Source organism: Protomyctophum parallelum (genome assembly GCF_964188405.1).
Source record: "Protomyctophum parallelum genome assembly, chromosome: 18".
Lineage (NCBI taxonomy): Eukaryota > Metazoa > Chordata > Actinopteri > Myctophiformes > Myctophidae > Protomyctophum > Protomyctophum parallelum.
The window spans coordinates 32,062,376-32,087,310 of NC_139716.1; the positions used below are offsets into that span (position 1 = coordinate 32,062,376).

The 24,935-nt window shown below is 43.3% G+C and overlaps 1 protein-coding gene across 1 annotated transcript in view; it reads left to right on the forward strand.

Moving 5' to 3' along the window:
- The first annotated feature begins 3,784 nt into the window (after nt 1–3,784).
- Nucleotides 3,785–24,935, forward strand: part of chrnb1 (cholinergic receptor, nicotinic, beta 1 (muscle)) — a 45,762-nt gene continuing 24,611 nt past the window's right edge. Inside the window, exons 1-5 of the mRNA XM_083789206.1 lie at nt 3,785–4,079; nt 11,223–11,356; nt 16,994–17,038; nt 19,262–19,371; nt 23,770–23,878. Of these exons, the coding sequence (XP_083645332.1) occupies nt 4,019–4,079; nt 11,223–11,356; nt 16,994–17,038; nt 19,262–19,371; nt 23,770–23,878 (459 nt within the window). The 5' untranslated portion in view covers nt 3,785–4,018. The remainder of the gene's footprint in view (nt 4,080–11,222; nt 11,357–16,993; nt 17,039–19,261; nt 19,372–23,769; nt 23,879–24,935) is intronic.

Genomic DNA, 24,935 nt, shown 5'->3' on the forward strand with positions numbered 1-24,935 from the left:
CTATTTTTCTACACAAAACAATAAATACGGGCAAAAAATAAAATTAAACAAGAAATAATAATAATTCATTATATCTCTATATACAAATATATCCATGCGAATGTGGGTTCGGGGCGCGATACCTCCCCCTGTCACCGTCAAGGTGCAGGTACGACTCCGACATCATCATCATCATCATCATCATCATCATCATCATCATCATCATCATCGGATGGAGGCAAAATATATGAATGAGACATGAGCCTGGGACAGGAGACATGAGGCTGGGACAGGAGACATGAGTCTGGGACAGGAGACATGAGCCTGGGACAGGAGACATGAGCCTGGGACAGGAGACATGAGCCTCATGGGACAGGAGACATGAGGCTGGGACAGGAGACATGAGCCTGGGACAGGAGACATGAGGCTGGGACAGGAGACATGAGGCTGGGACAGGAGACATGAGCCTGGGACAGGAGACATGAGCCTGGGACAGGAGACATGAGGCTGGGACAGGAGACATGAGGCTGGGACAGGAGACATGAGCCTGGGACAGGAGACATGAGCCTCATGGGACAGGAGACATGAGGCTGGGACAGGAGACATGAGCCTGGGACAGGAGACATGAGGCTGGGACAGGAGACATGAGGCTGGGACAGGAGACATGAGCCTGGGACAGGAGACATGAGGCTGGGACAGGAGACATGAGGCTGGGACAGGAGACATGAGGCTGGGACAGGAGACATGAGGCTGGGACAGGAGACATGAGCCTCATGGGACAGGAGACATGAGGCTGGGACAGGAGACATGAGGCTGGGACAGGAGACATGAGGCTGGGACAGGAGACATGAGGCTGGGACAGGAGACATGAGCCTGAGACAGGAGACATGAGGCTGGGACAGGAGACATGAGGCTGGGACAGGAGACATGAGCCTGGGACAGGTGCGGGGGGGCTGCCAGTTGACATAACCCAGCTGGGACAGATGATGACCCTGGGACAGGTGCAGGGGGGGCTGCCAGTTGACATGACGACAGGTGCAGGGGGGCTGCCTGCAGTTGACATGACCCTGGGACAGATGCAGGGGGGCTGCCTGCAGTTGACATGACCCTGGGACAGATGCAGGGGGGGTGCCTGCAGTTGACATGACCCTGGGACAGGTCCAGGGGGGGCTGCCAGTTGTGCGCGCCTGAGCAAGGAGACACACACGGGACAACAAGCATGCATGCGCCAATCATTTACTGGACACCTTCAAAGAAGAAGAAGAAGAAGAAGAAAAATAAAGTCTTTACCCCAATATTTACTCCCCCCCCCCCCCCCCCCCCTTCGCCCCCATCCCTCTCCACACAACTCTCCAGCCCCTCTCCCTGTTCCCGTTCCCACCCCCACCTCCCCTTGTCTCTGCATTTGCAATATGACCTGTATTTATTTCTATAATATCTTACACAAAGTCAAGGGAGACATATTATTGGATATAATTGAATAAAACAAACTAATATATTTGTATGATTGTAACCACTGGTCTCATGTGCATTTCCTTGAGTGTCTGGGTGTCTTTTTATATAGTGCAGTATACAGTTTGAAGCCTTTATTTATTATATTATTGCATTTTTGCCCAAAACTACTTGAAAACCCAGGTCTCATGTTCCCTAATTGTTTGATGATTACTTTGAATTGTGTTTTTGTCACTTTGCTTATATTAAAATGTTCAAGTTATAGCATTTTTTTCATCTGCGAACTAGTCTAATTGATCACATAACTGTTCCACTTACCAAGAGTGTGATCTTTACATTAGCCGTTCATCACATTGACATTCAAAGCTTTCTGAATCAAATCCGTCCAAATGAGTTTAGATTTCCCCTGGACTGATCTCTGACAGTGAGCTGGAGGGAAATATCTGAGTTTGAGTGATTGTCAAGAAGAGTTTTATAGCCGCATTTGATATGTGCCTTGGTTGTGTGAACTGTTAATAGTTTGCTTCTATCGTGATTAAATTGGCGGAGGGCCAAATGGCACTGACAGTGGGTGGGTTCACACTGTTAAGCTTAGGCCTATATAGACAAGAGATTCGGCAATTTGTTCGGGTATTCTGGGTGAAACGGCATGCTTGTTCAAGCAAAACACACAAAGGAAATAATGTGAAATATCTGCTGGGGTAAAAGCAAAGAAGACGTGAGGAGAAGGACTAATGTTACTGTGATACTACTGTACTTCATTGGTGAGGAATTGATCCATTGCCTTCATGAACTCACACGAACCCTGGCTGTGTTCCTATTCTGGGGTGAACACTCAAAAATCTAAAAGCTCACGTTTTGTTTTTAAACTTTTTTTGCAATGCACTGTGAAATTGTAGGTCGGCTATTTTTGCCAAAGATATTTGGTAGGGAAAAAAGGACGAGGTCTAGTTAGTATATAGACCCCTGAGGGACTCCGGTCAATGAAGAATATAGGGTTTAAATCGGTAAAGAAATGTTCTGTCACTCTGCCAGTTGCATTGTTGTCATTTCGCCTCAATTATCATTGGCATGACAATGTCTGCATCACTTTAGTGAAAATGGCCAGACAAATAATCCATATTATGACAAACTCCATGGCTGCTAATACCTGAGGGAGAATGACATCCAAGGCCTCCTGTCAAACGCACGCTGCTGTAATGAATCATGGAATGCTTCTGGCAGACACACATGTCAGCATTATTCTCACCCTGAATCAATTGGTTTTTGATACTGCATGGTAAATTGAAAAATTCCCCCATAAAACTGGGGTTTGTCTGCTTTGATGGTTACTGTACTTAGCAGGTAAATCCATCCATCCATCCTCAACCGCTTATCCGTAGTCGGGTCGCGGGGGCAACAGCTCCACCAGAGAGCTCCAGACTTCCCTCTCCAGAGCAACATTAGTGACTTCCTCCAGGGGGATCCCGAGACATTCCAACTTAAGGCCAGTGAGTAGATGTGTTTCCTCCAACTGCGCCTTGGTCTGCCCCGGGGGTCTCCTCCCAGTGGGACGTGCCTCGAGGACCTCTCTAGGGAGACGCCCGAGAGGCATCCTAACCAGATGCCTGAACCACCTATGCTGGCTCCTTTCCAGGCGAAGAAGCAGGTAAACATAATTTCTATCTAGTCATGAGTGACTATGCAGTATCCACAAGCCAACTGAATCAGAGGACAGTCGGTTTCATGGGGTGGTCAGATTATTTTCTCAGTTAAAATGTCTTAGTTAATAGGCCTAATTCAGTAGAAGCAAAGTTACATTTTTCTTCCCCGGAATGTACACTACTTTTATTTTGAATCTATATGTATGCAAGAAGGGCTTAATATTCACTGATGTGTCAGTGTGTCCCAATCAAACCAAGATTGAATCCATGTTGTTCTTTTACAAAACCAGGCATCTCCAAGCATCTCATTAATTAAAACACCTGTAATATTGCTATTAAAAATGTTTAAGAAAATGTGTGTGTAACTTTCACAATAAACTTGATTTCCTGCCGTTCAGTTGTATTTTTGTGTTATATTTTGGTTTGTAGTTATTTTTTTTATACATTTTGTTTTGCTGTGGTGATTTCGTATCGATTGTTTTCTCAACTGAATGGCTGGAAATTAAGATTTTACATACCGGTAGGCCTATATATAGTATATATAAAACTCGCGAGACAACATATGGGGACAAAGTATTTTTGGGGGACCCCATGCAGCAGCCCAAAAGGTTGAGAATAATAAGCCCAGGCAGGGCACCCTGGGCAGCCAGCATGCAGTCAGGTCTGGTGCTGTGCTGTCCTGCCCCTCCCTGTGGGGGGTAATGTGAGCGGACAGTTGTCTCTACTTACACCGGGGCTGGCCTGCCTGCGCCGCCGCTGCCTGCCTGAGTGAGTGAGTGACAGACAACAACAACTCAGGAGGACTGACTGATTTGAACAACAAGAAAGTCGAATGCCAGGATATAGTGTAGTCGCACTGTGGGGGGAAAGTTAAACGTCACCATAACTTGTATTTTAGGGAGAGAAGAGACTTGTTGAAGAAGTTCAGCTTGGCCGTCGCCGCCATGAAGAGTTTGGACATGTTGCTGCTGGCCTGTTGCGTGTGGAGTCTGTGCGCGCTGGGAGGTAAGAAGAGCATGTCGAGCACTGAAGCAGTCAAACCTACACTTGTAGGACGGCTATACTCAGTGTGTAGCCTACTATACTGCACGCCAGTGGTTCTCAAATTTTGTTAACTCCGAGGGTCCATTTGGTTCCATTTGTACGCTCTCGGTGTTACAGATTAGACCACCTAGGGTCCATCTGGGACCCCAAGTTCAAAGAACCCCGGTCTAGGGTCTCTACTCTGCGTCATTGCGATGCATTGTGACCTGTTATTTCCGGATACACCGGGGCACGAGCATGATGACACTGTTCTATGATGGTGAAGTCATATTTAATTTGGCCCATAAAGTCTGCTAAATAATGTAGTTGGCTAAGTTAGCTATCTTGTATCATCAGCTATTTGGTAGCGTTTGTGCAGGTCTCAGATTCAAACACGATGCATAAGGCAACATAGCTTATATTTGTGAAAGTGTAGGCTATTATGGGTCTGATACTGATGCTACAGTAAGTGTTTGGAGTGTGGACATAAAGGTGGGCTCATACAGGCAGGATTCAGAAACAATACATCATTTAACTAGGCTTACTACTAGGCTTACTTGTTGACCTATTTTGGGCATCAACACAATGGTGACAAAATGACAAATAGCAGAAGTAAGCAGGTGGTTATAAGAATAAGCCTGTGTATTTGAGATTTCTTTGTCAGTGGACTGACTCATTCCCCTTTTAGAGTTCACCTTGATTGATCACTGTTCATTACAGTCAAACAGGGACTGATCCGTTTAAAACCAAGTCAAACATCCCGCTGAGAGTCAGCTATAAAGCACCTAGAATGTCACACCTTGTGAAGGGACCTATATAATGTCCTTGCCGTTTATTGTCTCCACCAGGCCGAAGGCATGTGGGGAGAGTATGTTTTGCACTTCGTCCGTCCGTGTGTCCGTCCGTGTGTCCGTGTGTCCGTGTGTCCGTGAACAGCTAATCTCGGCCACCGTTAACCCGGTCGATGCCACATTTTGCACACACACTACCTGGATGCCAACGATGAACCTCTGCCCCAAACTTTCCAGAACGGCCTGTTATAGCGCCACCAGGAGGCCGCTTTGTGCAAAACAAGTTTTTTCACAGTACACCTACAGATTTTGTCCAAACATCACGCAAATTAGTACACAGTCTCTCTAGAGCCATTCAACGAAACGGGTCTTTCAGATTTCTCAGACTCCATCCTGATTGGTTAAGATTGGCTTCCAAAGTTCACAGGAGTGCTCAGTTTCAAACAAAATGCTGCAAATCATGAACACATCGCGTGATTTCCGTGAAATTGTGCACGCACATTCCCACTAGGCCGAGGACGAAATGCCACATGAACAATTTCAACTCAGCCTCAAGGTGGCGCTATAACTGGCCGAAAAGTGTTTTTACCTCTAACTGCACGGATCTGTGGATAACCTGGTGGAGACCTGTGCCCAGAAGGGCACTTTTTCTAGTTTGTTTTGTCATTTTTACACAATAACTTATTACAATCGTATTACGTATTACAATCTAAAAGCGGTTTCCAATGAAGAATGTTTATTTAATCTCTTAAAGGTTTCATGACATTCATTTTCATTTATTTTTATGACCTCAATTACACCCAAACAACGTGAACTTTCAACATTCAGTGGATTTTCTGTTTGCTGCGGCCTGCGGGGTGTGTTCTGAAGCCTTTTGAGCTGAAATGACATCAGACAAAATCTTTCAACAGTACTGACATCTGCTGACTGCTGGCAAAATTGTTATGTCATATATGGGATTTGTGGACTGTTGCATCACAGTCCACAGGCAAATCAGAGCACTTGTTTGAGCCTAATTATTCAGAAAACCACAGAACATCTACTCTACTTAATGTTCAAAGTTGAGGTTTTTTGTGTGCAATTGAGCTAAAAGAACAGGGAAGCTGGGGTTCACGTAACCTTGCGTCACCTCGGAGGAAAGCCTAGGATTCAAATGGGTAACTCTGAAAGGGTCAATTCTTCTACTCTCTGAGTTCAATGAACACTATATTTGACTGTGTGCAAATAGGCTGACATTGTGCCATGAAATAATACAACAGACGAGATATTCTTCTATCAAAGTGGTTTTCAACCGTTTTTGTATCAAGGCCCATTATTTATTCAGCATTTCAGCCACGGACCACAGATTTAGCCTCTCAGACCAAAAACGTTGAATATTTTCTTGTCGTTGGATAAGATTTTGTCCATAATTCCATGCTGTATTGACGTGGTAACATTAGGAGAGATAACAGGCAAACATTGATCAAAATTGCAATTCTCCTACATTCTGCAGTAATGGAGATAATATATAACAATAATTTAACTCTTGAGAGTGTAAAATGAAACCCCTCTTTCTCCCCAATTTAGTCGTTATGCCACATGGTTTGATCAAGTCACATGGTTTGACCAAACATGTTTGTTTGATGGGCAGAACACAAACTGCCTCAGTGAAAACAATGAGTCAATTATTTTGCAGTTCGTTTCAGGTACATGGGACACAAAAGAGCACAGGTTTCTCTTTATAAGATGGAGTGTGTGTGTGTGTGTGTGTGTGTGTGTGTGTGTGTTAAGATATTTTTGGGTCTTTTCTTCCTTATTAGTTATTAACACAGTTGCCAGCAAACTCGTAGAGAGGGAGGAGTGACACACAGCCAAGCCACGTACCCAAGTCATAGCTTCAGACATATTATTTCTATTCCACGAACATACATACTTGATTAATGGCGTCGGCTAAACGTCGTTGCAAGGTTAACTCAGACGTTTCGAGTCAATCTGTACTCTAAAATCCATTAAAATGTAATATCAATACTCCCCCAGTAGACCATTTAGCTGCGCCTGCATGTCTCTCTCTCTCTCTCTCTCTCTCTGTGTGTGTGTCATGTCTCTGTATACTGTGCCTGCCAATAGAGAGTATGCACATGCATGATTTTCCCATGCCCCCCTCATCTGTGTGGCAAAACATTGAGCAGCATGGAGTGTTGGAGTTTGGAAGCGTCACATAATGCAGGAGGCAGCAAAATGTTGTGTTATTGAAAACAAGCACTTCCAAACTCTGACTCTGGCATTTCTTGACAGAAAGTAGCTCATAACGTTTCTATGGTGGATTTTTATGAAACAAAAACTTTGCAGATAGAAAGAGGATAATTCAAGCTTTTCGTACAGCTGCAATGTTGGTGAGTTTAACATTGTTTAATGCAATCAGACAGGACTTTTCTGTTTGGATGAATGGGCTGTCAAGGCCAGAAAGTAGTTTTTTGCCACTCAGTGGGCGTTCCCGCATAACTTCCAGGTACAATGATGTCATGTGCATACCCTCTATTAAGGCTCAGAAAGACCCCAAAATAACCCAAATAAGGAAGTCAGGACAGCTGAGGGGGATGGAGTCTCACCACCACCTCATTCATGATTTGCTACCTACAGCACTGGTTCTCAGACTCTTACATGTCAAGGACCATCAAATTGTATTTGGTCACGGACCCCCATCTGAGAATGTTTGGTGCTAAGTCAGGGACCCCCCTACAGGATCCAGGACCAATGTATGCTGTATGTATAGGGTTAAAAACATTTTGCCGGGTACCCTGAAACCCCTGACCTGACCCTGACCTGCAGTATGAGAGTTTGTATGTTTTGTACTCTGTCCGTGTGCGTGCGTGATTTGAACAAAAAGCCTCAAATCATGAACGCAGCGTGCAATTTACGTGAAATCTTTCACAGACTTCCTACTAGGCTGAGGAATATTTTTCACTTTTTCACATGTTATAGGCCTGTTATAGCACCACCATTAGGTGGATTTTTGCAAAACACATTTTTTTAACAAAATGCCTCAATTCATCCAATTGCCATCCAAGGCATAGGAAGAAATGGCACCCTTTTCACATGGGCCTATTATAGCACCACCAGGAGGCCACAACCTGCCCTGCCCTGGTGGAAACCTGTGCCCCGAGGGGCACTTTTTCTAGTTTTCTTCCTTTTTGAGTAGTGGGCACACTGTCTCCATCATGTAGCTTTGTGTGTCCCTTTGTCTCTACTGTTAGGCCCCTATGTCTGTCTGTTTATGGTACAAACAGGTGAGAAAGTGGCGCTGTTGAGCTTCACACACTGCACAGATGCATGATGGGAAGCTGAGTTTTTTGGGTACCAGTTACACTCTCTGTCTGTACAGGAGTTCAGTACAGTATAACAATTACAGTATAGTTCCACCGCTCACTTCACACAGGTGTGATTGACACACACTATTTGTTGTATGACAAAGTATAGATGGAGCATAAAACCTTGCATTGCAGCATCCGTATTAATCTTTGAGGAACATTGGCAAAAGAAATTAGATCTACAAGCTCATGACACATTGTGAGTGTGTAGATCAGCTATTTTTGGTAAGAGATTTGTCATACTGTAGTGTAGATGGAAAAAGTGGTAGAAGTCTAGAGGGTTTAACGGTTAACCCATTAAAACCAGGAAAGCATCAGTGTCATTTAGCATTTTAGTGTTGGCTATTCAGGCAAGACTTTACTTACTTATTCAAAAATAGTAGATGTGCAAGCTCCACTTCGTGCCGTGCTGCGAGCTTGCATATCTGCTGTGAACAGTGAACTCTTTTGAAAAGTGATGGAATGGTCTTTTATAATTTTGCACACAAATCTTATCTTCTGAGTGGGGGGGTCCTAGCCTAGTCAACAAATGGGAGTGCAATGACAAATAGAGACAGTGCAATGACAACAATTAAGTGGCACGCACGCACGCACACTTTAACGAGTGCAATTCTCCCAGACCAGACAGTTTTCTCATTTCCAGACAGGACCATGGTGGGGTTGATAATAATTATTCGATAATAAGTTATTGCTGAGTACTGACTGTCACCTGACTCAACTGCCTTTATGCAGATATCGTGCCTCCTTGGCATCAGGGTGCTGTTGCTTGCATGCATTTCTAACTTAATCTACTGGGAATCTATACTTGGCCTCCTCCTTTTTTCCCTCTACACAATCTCTTTCTCTCCCAAAAATAGCTGATCTACAAGCTCACAGCGATTTTGATCAAATTGTTCAATTGATCAAAAAAGCACTTCTTGATTAAAGTAATACGAATAAACAAATACATACTAATTATCTCTAGGAAAATAATCAAAGGTTTCAGCCTGTTATAGCGAACCACCTCCCTCGTCCGTCCACCAATGCGTCGTCGCATGGCCTAAATAATGGAGGTGCCTTCCCGGGTGATGGCTGTCATTTATTCCTGTCAGGCCTGATCCCGGAGGGGCCAGCGCTGTGCCAGGCGTGATGAATGCTGCGTTATAGAAATGCTTCCAACCTTCCTACATGGGAAGAAGGGAAACGCACAGTTAATGGCAGCATTCTGTCTGGACAGGGTCCTGTTTCTGGTCATCCGTGTACAGTACATGACATACAGTGTGCTAGATCTAATCAATTATTATTATTTTTTTGCATACGGTAATTGTCAATCGTTTCCACGTTGAAAAATGTCCATACATTTTAATTTCCCCCCCAGAAATAGCAGAAATAGCAGATCTACGGGCTTACAAAACATCACTTGGTGACCTGTTGTAATCTTGTAGATCTGCTTTTTTCTTGTAGATCTGTAAAAATCATTAATTCTTTCTCTTCTGACTAGGTGTTGGGCTGGCATTTATTAAGTTCCCAGTGCCACCATACGCTCACTTTAAGAGAGAGAGTTTGACCGCCACACACACACACACACACACACACACACACACACACACACACACACACACACACACACACACACACACACACACACACACACTCGGCACACACACTTTAGTATCATTGGCACAAGCACACACTATTTACCGGTCGCCAGAAGCGTCTGCGTCTTCCGACTTATGGAGGTTTGAAAAACCTGTTTGTAGCCGAGGTAAACGGTGATCAGATTTTACGTCCCATAGCTGGTGGTGACGGGGCGTTGCCATAGCAACAGGACCAATGTTAAAAGCTGTCAGTGGGCTCAACCATTATATACACAGAGTATACGTTGGGGTCTGTATATATACAGACCCCAACCATTTTATACACGGAGTATACGTTGGGGTCTGTATATAATACAGACCTGGCTGATAAGGTCCCCTAGTGGCGGGGTACGTATATATACGGACCTGGCGCAAAAATATTTTTCTTATAGCCTATTTAAGTTATTTGTAATATCTTCCCAATCCCTGTGCAATAATGCAATTTGTAATTTCGAAGCCTAATAGGCAAAGAGAAATACAAATTATAACGTTCCAGTGTTCAATGCAAAAAACTCAATTAAATTGTTAAATGGCAATTACTTGTGTGACAATTAATCGTCAAGTTAAATTATAAACTGTGACACGGCCCAACAGTATTTTGCTATTTAGTATTTCGCAGCCGCATCCATTCTGTGGTGGTGAGAAAATGAACAAATGAGATGACCTCGGTCAACATCCCCTGATAATTAATGGACACTCCCTCCAGGCTGCCCAATAAAACCTCCACCACCACAAATACCGCTACAAAAACATTTAAAAATCCAGCTAGTGCCGGATTTGGCCAGTTTTTTTAATATATCTGGGCTATTTTCATTTTCGTTCATAAATCATCGAGGCTAGTTTGAAATTATTTGAAGTCATATCGCCCAGCCCTATACACTGTCTACCATCCTATTGTTGACGAATTGAATGCATACACTAGGACCACACACACACACACACACACACACACACAAGCTCATAGTGTGGCACGAATGAGCTTGTATGAGACTATGAGGAGACTGTCATGGTCACGTGACGTCCTGAGCCCCTCCGTTTGACCATGAGTTTCCTCTGTCTCTCCCACGTCCTGCTCCTCTGACTCTGATTGCCCTGAGTGTGGGGACCAGCTGAGCCAGGTTGGGTGATGAGCTCCAGTGACTATTTAAACTCTGCCTTGTGTTTGTTCAGTGCTGGATCTTAAGTTAGTGTCAGGTTTTATGTTCATTGTATGTACTTCTGTTATCGTATGTCATTTACCATTAAGTCAAGTTTATGTGATCTTCTTGTCCTGCCTTTGTCTGAGTTTCCTGCACTTTGGTCCCAACACCTGCAAACCGTGACAGAGACACAGTATTCCTAAAGCATGACTGTGTGTCCCTGTGCCCGCAGACTCATCGGAGGGAGAGAACACTCTGATGAAGAAGCTCTTCGCCAACTACAACTACAAGGTGCGTCCGGCGCCCACCACCGCGCACAGGGTGCCGGTCCGCGTGGGCATGATCCTCTCCTCCTTTGTCGGCCTGGTAAGGACGCACGCACACACGCACAAACGTTAGAGTGATTATTAGAGTAAACCTACCCTAATAATAGTTTTATCTAATACTTTTCTTATTTCTTATTCTTACTAGTCTTATTACGTTTGAAATGTACTAAGTATTGTATGCTATGTCCTGTATGTCAGTCCTGTTTGTATTGTTTGATGTTTGATGTCTGGGGACTGCAGATGGAAATTAGCAAGTCTTGCTAAATCTGGTATATTTACACTGCATTTTTAATGTATTGTTCATCAATATACACTGTCCCGACCAAATAAACGAATAAAGTAAAAACGCACGCACGCACAAACGCACACACAAATGCACACACACGTTTATATTCCTGTACTGTGTTAGGACAACATTGTAAATAGCTGAAAATGCAAAACAAAAAAAGCTTGTAGATCAGCTTTTTTTCCAGTGCGTGACATCTCCCCAGTACAACTAAGCGTGAGTCAGTAATATTTTATATTCTGTACATCGGACGTTTTCAAAACAAAGTTATAGAAAGTGCTGCACGGGACGCATATATAAACAACACATAAAACATACAGTACTATAAATATTCAGTTGATACTGTATATACAAACGAGAGCCCCCTTTGCAGGGAAGGCGAGAAGGCTAAAGCCCTTCACACACTCTGATTATCCAACAGTGAGGCCTGTTCCAGAACTGGAACGGGCTTCACTGTGGGAGTACAAATTTGACAGATGAACTTTCACTTGTGCTATTGACCTTGGTCAGAGGATCTGAGTGGCCGAGAGATGCAGTACAGATACTGCATGCAAAAGTTCTCGAATGCAAGAGCAAGACAAGACCTTTAAACGTTTTAATTTCTACGACTCTGTTCGTTTGTTATGCATTAGGCTACCGACCCCACATAACTCTGAGAGTGTACAAATGGAACCAAATGGACCCAATTACGGGTCCATTTGGACCCCTTATACACGAGAACGGTGTTCATAGAAAACGCCAAAATAAAGTATCGTTTGCTGGCGTCCCTTTAGACGAGAACGGTGTTTTCGGGGGGTGAAAACGCAACAAAGTGAAAACACCTTCCAAAGTGGAAATCTTTGAAAACGCTGTTTCCTCCCGTGTCTCCATGTAAACGGGCAAAACAGTGAATCCGCAAAACTTGTGACATCATGGCTCACAACGCATATGTTTATTACATTGATGCAGAGCCATACGTTATATAATATTTGGAGTTCCTACAATGAGCGAGCGCTCCCTCCTCGCCTACAAAGCGCCGCTCATCAGCGATGGTGAATGTAAAACCATGATGTAAATAAAAAAGCCTTGTGATAGGCGGCAGCAGCATTTATATAACGTATGTATAAAATATTAACCATCCCGTGGCACGCTCTGCCTTCAGTACATGCCTCTGGGCTGCCTGTCAGCCCGTCTGTCACTCGATGCGGTTAGAAAGCAGGCAGAGATGCGCCCCTCTGTTGTGGTCTCGAAGGGGGGGAGCTACCTGGTTATTCTTCTTGTACATGGGTGACTGACTGGTCTATCTGGCAGTCCCTTACTGCCACCTATAGTGACATGCACATTATAGCGTTTTCATAGAGTGTGAGTTTCTCGTCTAAAGGGTCGATTAAAAACATGTGAACACGTCCGTTCTCGTGTAAAAGGTGGCCCAAATTGTTATTTTGATCAACTTTTGCCTAATGGTACCAACATCAATACATTTGAATTGTGGACAAAATCCTGTCCAACGATATATATATATACATATTATTAGAGGCTAAATGTCATCAAATGGTGGTCCGTGGCTCAAATGCCAAATATATAATGGTGTGAAAGGGAATCTGTATTTTTAAATTAGCACGAGCTGCAGGTGGGACAGGAATAGGAGTCGGGACTGCCTGGCTGAGACAGAGAGCGAAAAAAGCATTGCATTCGTCAAGTTGTGAAGAAAGTAGGCTATGTATTAGTAAATGTAGATCTCTGCTTGATGGCATTGATTTCTGCTGATGAGCAAGTTGGGCTCAAACCACAGGGCCCTATCTTGCCATTTTTGACTATTTTGAAAAAAAAAAAGAAAACTGAAATGAAGACTGAAAAAAAATTGTTCAAATAGCCGATCTACAAGCTCACAGCGTGTCGATGCAAACTATTTTTAAATGTTTTTCAAATTTCAAAATAGTAAAGGGCAAGACGGGGCCCTAAATCTGAACCCTACATAGGCCTACTGGGTCCCCCAGGGGTCTATCCTTGGTACCCCTAGCGCCTATTTTTCCCTTTTACACTACATCTCTTTGCTGAATATACAGTCTCTCAGACCCAAGACTTTTAATATTTTGTTGTCGTTGGATAAGATTTTGTCCACAATTCCGTACTGTATTGATGTTGGTACCATTAGGAGAGATAACAGGCAAACAATCAAAATAACAATTCTTCTACATTCTCTAATTGTGTAGACTGTGTAGTAACAATAATGTAACTCTTGAGAGCGTAACATGAAACCAAATGGACCCGTATTTGGTTGCATGTTACGCTCTCAAGAGTTAAAGATCTATAAGGGTCCATTTGGTTACAGACTCTCCATCATATGTCTGGGGACCACCTGGAACCCCCTCAAGGACCACTGGTGGTCCCAGGACCACTGGTTTGAAAACCACTGCTGTGGGTGACTGTTTGCCTATTCATGCCAAATATTCAAATATATTATGGTGTTTTAAACATGTTATAATTAAGCTATTGAAAAATAGCAGATCTACAAGCTCATAGCGCGCCACTCGGTAGGTCCGAGCTTGTAGGTCTGCTATTTTCTTTTCTTTTTTCTTTGTTTTTATTTAAGTTTAGACTTTTTTTTTTTTTTTTTTCACAACCTCAGCTGTTTCATACTTTCACATTACATTATACATTCATATACACAAACAACACATGAATTTACAAGTAATTCACACCAAAAAAACAAAACAACAAGGAAATAAAATAAATAAAAAGTATATGGCGACAACAACACTGGGAAATGAACAATATTGAGGACAGAAATGACTGGAGATGGAGGAAAGCGTATGAGTACACCGGAAGGTCTGGGGAGAAGTGTATTTAGGTCTGCTATTTTTGAAAAATCGTGAACATATTTATTGAAAACCACTGCTGTGGGTGACGGTTTGCCTATTCATGCCAGATATTCACCTATGGCCGCAGAATTGGGATGTGCACATGCACTCTCTCGCTCCCTTTCCCCCTCTATCCCCTTAAACCTCCCATCAAGGTCAGTCACACTTGAGGGGTATTCAGCCACATGGGTTCCTGACTTCTGGAGTGGAACGATCTTGAAAGCTGACCCACTTGGAAGCTCAAATCCCCCCCCCCCCCCCCCCCCCAACACCACAGTGTTGCTGTTAGCATTCTCACAGACACACGCTGTAGCAACGTCACTATAGTATTACTCATCATGGCAATGTTCTTCTGGTCCATATTACAGGAAGTATCAGCTGCTAGGGTGGGGTGGGGTGGGGTGGGAACGTGGCTTATAGTCCTCTTTCACATCTCTCTCTGTCTCTGTCTCTCTCTCTCTCTCTCTCTCTCTCTCTCTCTCTATCTGTCTCTGTGTGTGTGTCTCTCTCTCTCTCTCTCTCTCTGTCTCTCTGTCTCTCTCTCTACCAGCTGTCTGCCCGACATTCCTCTCTGGGTTTTAAAATAGCAGGTCTGCTTCAGAGGAGTAATGCACCCCCTTGGACAGTCAATCATACCAACCAGACCCTTACCCCATACAAAGCATGCACGGACGCACACAATGTGTTGTGATCTTATAGATCTGTTTTCTGTGCGTGACACTGGTATAAGTATAAGGCACAACTCCAACCCCCTAAATCTAACCTTTAAACATCCAGTCCTATCCATTCCCAACCCAAATCTGAATCTTTTCCTAATTATAAATCTAACTCAAATAAAAATAAAGTTTTCTCTTGTGGGGGGCCAGGAAAAGTGTCTATTTCTCAAGTTCCACTACACTTGTTTTGTTACATTTGGTACTTACAAGTATAGTAATGCACACACACACGTGCATGTGCCACGCACACACGCCACAGCTGTGGTGATCTCAAGTTGTAACACCTTTTATCTGGGAATGTGTGATTCCAAAAGGTTAAGCCTGTCATGGTTCAAAGTAAAGGGCAATTTTTAATCTGAATCATATCGTGAGAGGACACATGGAAGTCTGTGACACTTTCTGGTGTGTTCTGTCTGTCTCTCTCTCTCTCTCTCTCTCTCTCTCTCTCTCTATCTCTCATCAGCATTTCACGTTTTACGTTTTCAAGTTCATTACATAATTTTTCAGTGCTTAAAGAGAGGGCACTCTCGAGACGGAACACGTTGCTGAGAGTCATGTCAGTCCGATTTCGACATCCTTCTCGCAATATTAACGATATGAATCCAGTGCAAAGAAAAAGAGTCCATGAACTCGCCCTTTAAAAGCAATCACAACTGAAGGCACAGTATAGGCTAGCAGTATATTCACTGCACCTAGACAAAAAAAAAAGGTCTATCAATTGAGGTTGATGTTTTCACAGCGTATAGATGGGTGTGTGGGGGGGGGAACGTCACTGTAATCCTTCCAGAAAGGATAAAACGCATGAGTGAATGTTCTTCTAATGCCAGAGTGCCCTTGGACAGATGCACCACACAGTATCCTCAAGGAGACATTTAGTTGCTCTATACGGAAACTGCTGTGAGAGGGACTTTATCTTCGTATTACGTTCTCATACTCGTAAGAGAGAAATCAAGAGATTAACCCATTCCAAACAGGAACCCGTTTTGGTGTTTTAACTAAGCATTATGTTATACTTTAGCTATTGAAAAATAGCAGATCTACAAGCTCATAGCGCGCCACCGAGTGGCGCGCTATGAGCTTGTAAGTCTGCTATTTTTGAAAAATCGTGAAAATGTTGCACAAATCTTTGAATATAATATTCTTTCAGAAGACATTTTATAAATTTCGACGTCAAGCCTAAATGGGTTAACGGCACTAAAGAGACCTTGTACCTGATGGGACTATATCCAAAAGAACAGTTTTAGAAAGATGGACACGGTCTCCATTCACATTGGGTCTGTGGTAGAATAATAAAAGGAACTTTCATTATTTTGACTCTTGGTCTGTTTAGGACCTGTGTCCTTCTCATTTCTGGAATCCCTAATCCCTAATTATAGTTCCACTTCTTTCCATTTGTTTGGCTTTTTATAGCCTGGAACTCACCTATGCTTTCTATGGCATAGGCAGCTCCCGGCAGGATCCGCCGGGAGAAACTGTGCGCAGCTGCTGGACATGAGACTAATTAATTAGAGCGACAGAAAGAGAGAGAGGAGTGTGTGTGTGTGTACGGGTGTGCGTGTGCGTCAATTTAACAAAAGTGCAGACGATCAGAAATCAGCAGAGAGTGATCGACGTTTGCGCTACTCTATGCCAAATTGAAGTGGACTCGGACCCAGACTTTTTTTCTCCCTGGAAATAAAAAAGTCTGTGTTTCCGAGGCTAGGCTTTTTTATACTTTTTATAAATAATACCCTTTTTTGTTATTGTTCTTTTATTGATGCTAATGTGTGGTCTTATTATTATCAAATGTATGCAAATTCTGACATTTATGCACCGCATTATTTCCCCTTTTTTAGAACATGAAAAGTGAAGAGATGAGCACTTTTGTTGTCATGAATATGGTAAGTGTGTTTGTGTTTGTCGTCTCACAGTGGTGCCTCCTGTTACTGCATGCTTGCTGCAGCATAGCCAGCCTTCACCTGCCTTTAATTTGCGATGCATATTGCCCACGCAGTGATGTTCGTATCGCTGTGCAAGGCTAGTGCTGTTACCCGGTTTGCTTGTCATCCTAACGGTATTTTCACACTGGAAGCGACTGACTACTAGTCATTCATTTTCATTGAGAGGTTACCATTAAGACCGGGGAAAAGCCCCTAACCAAATGCATGCTCCGTTGTTCACAATTAGGGCTGGGCAATTAACTGATATATCAAAACCGATATTTATAACCATTTGTAACCAAAAACAAGTTTTTTAATTAGTTTTTCCTTATAAATCGACAAATTGACTTGAAACAATTCAAATGGATCTTTTTTCTAATGGACTAAATTGATTAATTTGATTAACCACTTTTTTTTTTTACTCAATTTCCAAGCGGCATCTCACAATGCGCACGACATCATCGCACAGTCGTACTTAGCCCATCGTGCTTAACCCAGTCTGACCTGAGATCAGATATCAAAATGTCTTCTAAATCCTGACGGTTTTCTGAAAAAGCTATGTTTCTATGTCAGTCGTTCTTCGATTTTTCAAAAATAGCAGACCTTACAAGATGTACAAGCTCATAGCGCGGCACCGAGTGCCGCGCTATGAGCTTGTACATCTGCTATTTTTAAATAGCTAAAGCATAACATAATGCTAACACCAAAAGGGTTTCCCGCCCCAAAATGGATTCATTTCGTAACAATTCTAAGTTGTGCGCCGGTGGAGACACCGCCGTATATACAAATGAAAAGGGAATGACTCACGGCAAAACAACACACACACATAGAACGAAGTGACTCATGGAACATGATGGAGCGCTCAAATTAAATATTATTTACCACCTGTGAACAATACATCAATCACCGGGCCTAATCATTACACATGCGCCGCGAACGCGAGCAGTTTCTCCGCTCGCGTCGTCTCGGGCAACTTGAGCGTGACCTCCCGTGGCACTGACGGCGATGTGTTTATCAGCGTGCGACCCCCCCCCCCCCTCCCCCTGTGTTTATCAGCGTGCGACCCCCCCCCCCCCCCGACTCATCTGCTTGGAGCTCACACACGAGCAAAGTGCCGTGAAAACCCACTCCAAACAAATTGCTCGCCGAGCGAGAGCACCCCCGCGCCTCCTAATCGTAATGCGCGGCGTATGATGCGGAATGAGAAATTATGCTAATGGAAGTCGATATTATGCATGAGCGACCGCGCGCGCGGATATTGTCCCCCCGCGGTAACGAATGGCAAGCGAAATTAGAAATAAATTGATGAAATGACAAATTGTTTACGTTTTTGTAAATGGAAAGGTTTTCGCCTTCTGTCTCTTTTCTGTTTTGTCCCGCTCCACTGCACGCTGTGTTTTCTTTGTTTGTTGTTTTTTTGCTCCATTTTCTATCCTTTTCACTGCATTAAAGCTGCAATCCGGAACCCACTCTTCCATTGATACAGTCAGGTAAAGGACACTTACTGGTCGACAAGTAGCGCCGCTTAAAGCTCATTATGCTTCAGGCAGTACTACTTGGTCTATATCTCATCTGTACAGTGTCTCCCCTGAGCAAGCAGGGATTCCATCTTGGGACGAGCAGTAGAAGTCGGACCTCTCTCACACGCATGTTGGACGCACAGTATAAAAACCTACGGATTGCAGCTTTAAGAGTAACTCTCCCACTCAAATAGGTCAGGACTGGAGTAGCTATATCTACAGTAAACACTAGACCAGACACACACATTGCTATACTTGTGTGGACATATAAAACATTTTAGGACTGCATTGACAATGGCAGAAAAAATGGCTGAAGAATTGCGGATCTACAAGCTTGCACGGCGAGACACTTTGTGAGCTTGTAGATCGGCTAACTAAGTATAAAATGGGGAAAACTTTTACCCCAACCACTAAACCTGATCTCTGAATCTCAACCCTCATCTCTAAATCCTAACCCAAACCTATATGTTAGGGTTCCTATTCCTAATTGTACGCCTGTCTCCCCAAATCATTTTTAACCATAAAACAACAAGGACCAGATAAATGGTCCTCACAATGTCTTATTTCTCAAACACTACTATACTTGTGGGGACATGTCGCCCTCACAAGCATAGTAATGCAAAGTACACACAAACACACTGACCCATGTCACTGATCCTGGCAGGAATGGACAGACCACCGATTGTCGTGGACACCTAAGGAGAACGATGGAATTGAGGTGTTACGTATTCCCTCTACGAAGGTTTGGCAGCCAGACATTGTTCTCCTCAATAAGTAAGTACTGTAGTGGAAACACACTGCGGCTGACATTCACACTCTCGCACTCTCCTCAAACTGCTGAAAGTGAATTTGCGCCCTTTGATGTTTGGGGTCATGTTTGTGTGTGTGTGTTTTTCCACTTGTGTGGGGGCACTGCATGGGGGCTAGGGAAACCCTTATGTTGGCAAGCCTATTTCAATTCAACCTAATTCAGAATCTTGTTTGTTTGTTGCCATTGACTAGTATTTTCCACTGCATGTAAACTGAAAACAAAGTGAATTGGAAAAGTTAGCAGGGGAAGGCGATGCATATATCAATGCATTGCTTCATTAACATGTGCATTTTCCAACACTTTCCAAAATAATTACAAAACAAAATAAATACAATTTTAAATAGGGCTTAAGTGTTAATTCATAATATATTTGTGAAAGCTTGCGTTCCTGGAGTGCCATCCTAGAAGTGCAGTGTCAAAAGTACAACATTGCAAAGTGAAAAGCCATGTGCTTGCAAAAACATACTAAATGTTTGTTTTTTTTACTTCAGTACAATACTCAAGTAAAGCACGTAGTTGGTGTCCAGCACTGCATAGATGTACAATCCCCCCCCCCCCCCACCCCACCCCCCAACACCACCACAGAGGCCCGGGTTCCATCTCGGCAGTGGTGCCTCCAATTAACACACCTGTCGGCAGAAGGTGTGTTAATTGGACTGTTGATCAGTGGGACTTCTCACTGTCAGTGGACTCCATGTGGATCACAGCACGCATGGGGCCGTCTCCCCATCTCCCCTCCACTACAGTGGCAGCAAGGTTATCACTGTTAATTAACTGTAACCAAATAAGGAAATAGGAATACTGGATTTGTCATTTACTCATTTCCGTTACTGAGTAACTGAAAATCCAAATGAGGCTTTGCAGAGAGAAAAACGGTAACTAACTGAAACTGTAATGTGTGTTGACAGTACTAACTAAAACACATTAAAACCATAGAGATGTCTTTACTTGGATTTAGTCTTTGTGAATTTAATTTATGCCATACGCCTACCGTATTTTGGGTGGAAAATTCTTTTCAAATGAGAACAAAACAAACCCCTCGGGGCACAGGTCTCCACCAGGGCAGGTCAGGTTAGGTTGTTGCCTCCTGGTGGCGCTATAATTGGCCCATGTGAAAAGGGTGCCATTTCTTCTTATGGCTTGGATGGCAATTGGATGATTTGAGGCATTTTGTTCCAAAAATGTGTTTTGCAAAAATCCACCTGTTGGTGGTGCTATGACAGGCCAATGTGAAAAGGGTGGGATATATTCCTCAGCCTATTAGGAAAGTGTAATGTAATGGTGATGTAAAACGAACGGTGCCAACACAAACTTTGGGGAAGAGGTTCATCGTTGGCATCCAGGGAGTGTGCGTGCAAAATTTGGCACGACCGAGTTAACGGTGCCAGAGATTAGCTGGTAACAGATGGACGGACGGACTCACACACACACGGAGTGCAAAACATACTCCCTCCCCAAGCCTTCGGCCTGGTGGAGACAATTATTGGTGTTTTAAGATCTTTTGTTGAGTTTATATTCCATTTTTGAGTCTTGTCCTTTGCAAATACCCCCCATATAGCAATACAATATCTACGAGCTCCGTGGCCTTGTGGTTAGTGTCCACCCTGAGACTGGGAGTTCAGGGTTCAAAACCCCAGTTGAGTCATATCGAAGACTATAAAATGGTACCCAATGCCTCCCTGCTTGGCAGTCGGCACTAATGGTTGGAGCGTGTCACACCTGCATCATGTCCAGGGGGTGTGCTTGGAACGTCAAGCTCACGCTCACGCTTACGGAAACAACAGATGCTGTTGGCTCCTGACTTATGGGCCACAACACCAACCGTTGGTTCCAAAAGACACCTTAATTGCTGTACTTAAAATTAAAAGCTAAGCTAATAAATCGTCAAGCAAAAGTAAGCCTTTTGAGAAAGATACTAACTAAACTAAATGAGCAAACCCTCATAACTAATTCAAACTCAACTGTAATTGAAAACAAGCAAGTAGAAATGAAATAAAAACGAAAAATGCTAAACTATAATTACTTTTGTTGGCAGTGACCATTGGAGGCAATGAAAAATAAAAATCACACCCGTGTGAACTGAGTGGTGCAACTCCCCCCCCCCCCCCCCCCCCCCCCAACACATAGGTGAACACATAGGTGAACACACACAGACATTGCTGTTCCTTGGAGTGGTTGCACCACTCAAAAAAAGAAAACTTGGGGGTAAAACTTTAACAGACAAAACTCCACTGGCCCATGACCAGCTAAATTCTGTGCCAAGTTATTCCAAGTCGTACTATTTGACAGAGACAGTAGAGAACCTTAGAGGAAAAGCGATACTGCAACTGCTCAGCCATTATTGCCAACAAGAGAGCCAGAGCAGTGCTACTGCTCTGCACACAAAGTACACCCACAAGAATACTGTATGCACAGCACAGCGTGACACTCGTACATTGGAAAAGCTATATAACAGCACTTAAACTAGTTAGGATACTCTCTGGCTTCGATTATAGTCTCTGCTTTGGGCCATTATTATTCAGTGACCAGGTGAATGCACTTATCGAGTGCCCCCCTTTTTTATAACGATGTGAATGTATTCTCTCTCTGTCTCTCTGTCTCTCTCTCTCTCTGCCACACACAGACACACACACACACACACACACACACACACACCCTTCGTTAATGTCGGGCAGAAACCATATATCCATATTTCAAAATGAAAGCCCTGCTAACTTAAGAATGGGGCGTTCATTTTGAAATATTGAGATATGGAGATCAAGTGAAAGTTGTTCAGTGTTTGCCGGGTCTCATACATATTCAACCAATAAATAATAGATGTATCATTTAGTCACAAGCTATTTCATTTAAGCTAATTTATACTTTGGATCCGTTTTGGAACACTGGTTCTTTTCTCCGTTTCCTGACAAGCAACGGTTGTTGGACATCCAAGGTTTCCACCCGACAGCCGTTGCCTTGCTCATTGTCGAGGCTCCCATTAGCCGTGCTGTAAATATCCCCAGTGCTCTGCTCGTCAATGCTTTATAGGCAATTAAGCAGCATGACTCTTCAATAACGGAACGCATGGCACTGCTCAGCTGTCCCGGGCAGGCGCGCGGGCGCACACACACACACACACACACACACACACACACACACACACACACACACACACACACACACACTGCCCTTTTCATTATGATCAATGTTTGTCATTTCCTATTTTCCTTAATCTCGCCCAGCACCTTCACAGGGACAGAGAGAGTTTAGGCAGAGGGGTTTGAGGACACTCTTCTCCTCTCCGAGCCACACCAGAGACATAATTGCCAGATGACCTGCCTCACGCTGACAGGCGGCGACATTCACGTGTCTAATTGGCGTGATGTCTCTGTCTGTGTATTGCATTCTCCTTGAGTTTAATGGCTACAAGACGTCAGCCTCGCCATGACATTAGCGCCGGCTGCGCTAGGCTCTCGTTCTCTGGCCTGTGAAATAGGCAGAGATTCCTTCTTGTTATGTTACTATAGCTGTTATTGCTACTTACGTAGTTACGTACAGTACAGTACAGTACAGTACAGTACAGTACAGTACAGTACAGTACAGTACAGTACAGTACAGTGGATGCATACATACTGTACAATATTGTTAAATCAAACTAATTGACTAAACTAATTGACTAATCGATTAGGAAAAAAAGTTCACACTCGTGTGAAATGAGGGGCGCTCTTATCATCATACCTCATCATACATCACATTCCGTGCTCACTGCTCAGCCAATCAAATCATCACATTATGTCATGCCGGCCACTTCACTTTTCTGCCCTCACTTTTATCCTCAATATGTATTTTGCTCAGCCAATCAAATCATCGCTATGGGGTGATCAGCCAATCAAATCATCGTGTTTGTGTTCACGCGAACAGACAAAGCTGTGCATAGGAGCGCCCCTCAATAAAAGCCTGAGCCTGTATATCTGCTATTTTCAGAGGTTGAAGTGGTTTAAACAGAATGTGAGGCTCTTATTAACTGATTTAGCTGAGGGCCCGTGGAACAACCTCAAGGACCCCTGGTGGGTCCCCGGACGACACTTTGAGAACCACTGCCATAGAACTGTGACCATATTATTAATAATAATGGATTTAATTTATAATGCACTTTACTGTACATTCCACAGAATCTCAAAGAAACATCAAATGATTTAAACGTCACACAATTAAAAACATCAAGGGAAACGGAACATTGAGGGCTACTGTAACTGCCTGTAGGCTACAGTATAGTAAAAGGACACTAGTGATGTCGATAACATGGGGAAAAGTGGATCCACAATTTAATTGCGTACTGTAGATTTTACCATGCACTAATCTGTCGGTCTGTCTGTCTGCAGTAATGACGGTATCTTTCACGTGGCTCTGCAAGTCCATGTTCAGGCTTACAGCAACGGCAGGGTGACCTGGACACCCCCTGCCTTGTACCTCAGCTCCTGTGGCGTCCAGGTACACACACACACACACCATCGCATCACACACACGGATGTACCACAGTATAATGCTGCGTTAACACTAGCAGATACAAAGCTACACGGTAACACGGCATATTTATGCTTTGTTGCTGAAGTTGAAACCAGCTCAACTTTTTTGTAGCTTTCGTACGTAGCAGCTGTAAACATATGTAATATGATTATGATATATATATAAACGTAATATAGCACTTCTCACAAACGGCTTTACAAAGCTGTACATACAGTACATAAAAAACTAACAAGAAATATAAGGGCAATTCAATGACACAGAAATTCGAAAATATTACGAAATATATCGAGTGAAAGCAGAAACTAGCTGTCCATTCCTTCCAGTCCAACGCCATTGTATAAACGTTGGATGTGTCATTCTATCATTGACCTGTGCCCGTCGGCCACCGGCCTACTTGGAAACGATGCAAGTTGGGAACAATGGAAATATGGAATGCCTACCCTACACTAGTATACAATACTAGGGTGTCTACCTTTACTGGTGTCTACCCCACCCTAGTATGGAATACTACACATCACAACGCATCATCACAATCACTGCAGCACCTTTACCCAGTGGTGGAAAATACTCAACTACTGTCTACTTTACTGGTGTATTTCCAATTTGCAATACTTCTGCTCCACTACACCTCAGAGGGAAATATTGTACTTTTATTCCACTGAAATTATTTGTATAATTGTATACTTTAGTTACTAGTTACTTTGTAGATTTAGATTATTATTACAAAACATTAACCGCCTCACCTCACCTCACCTCAGTATATACTTTGGCTATTTGAAAATAGCCCATTTACAAGCATTGTGAGCTTGTAGATCTGCTATTTCCACAAATTACAGTTTGAAAAACGTGAAATGGGACATTTCCGCATAACGAGTACTTTTACATTTGGTACATGAAGAATATTTTGATGCCAATACTTTTGCACTCAAAGTACATTTTGAATTCCGAACTTGTACTTTGTAGTATTTCTACAATAGGGATATTGATGAATGTGAGTAAGGTACTTCTCGTCATCATCATG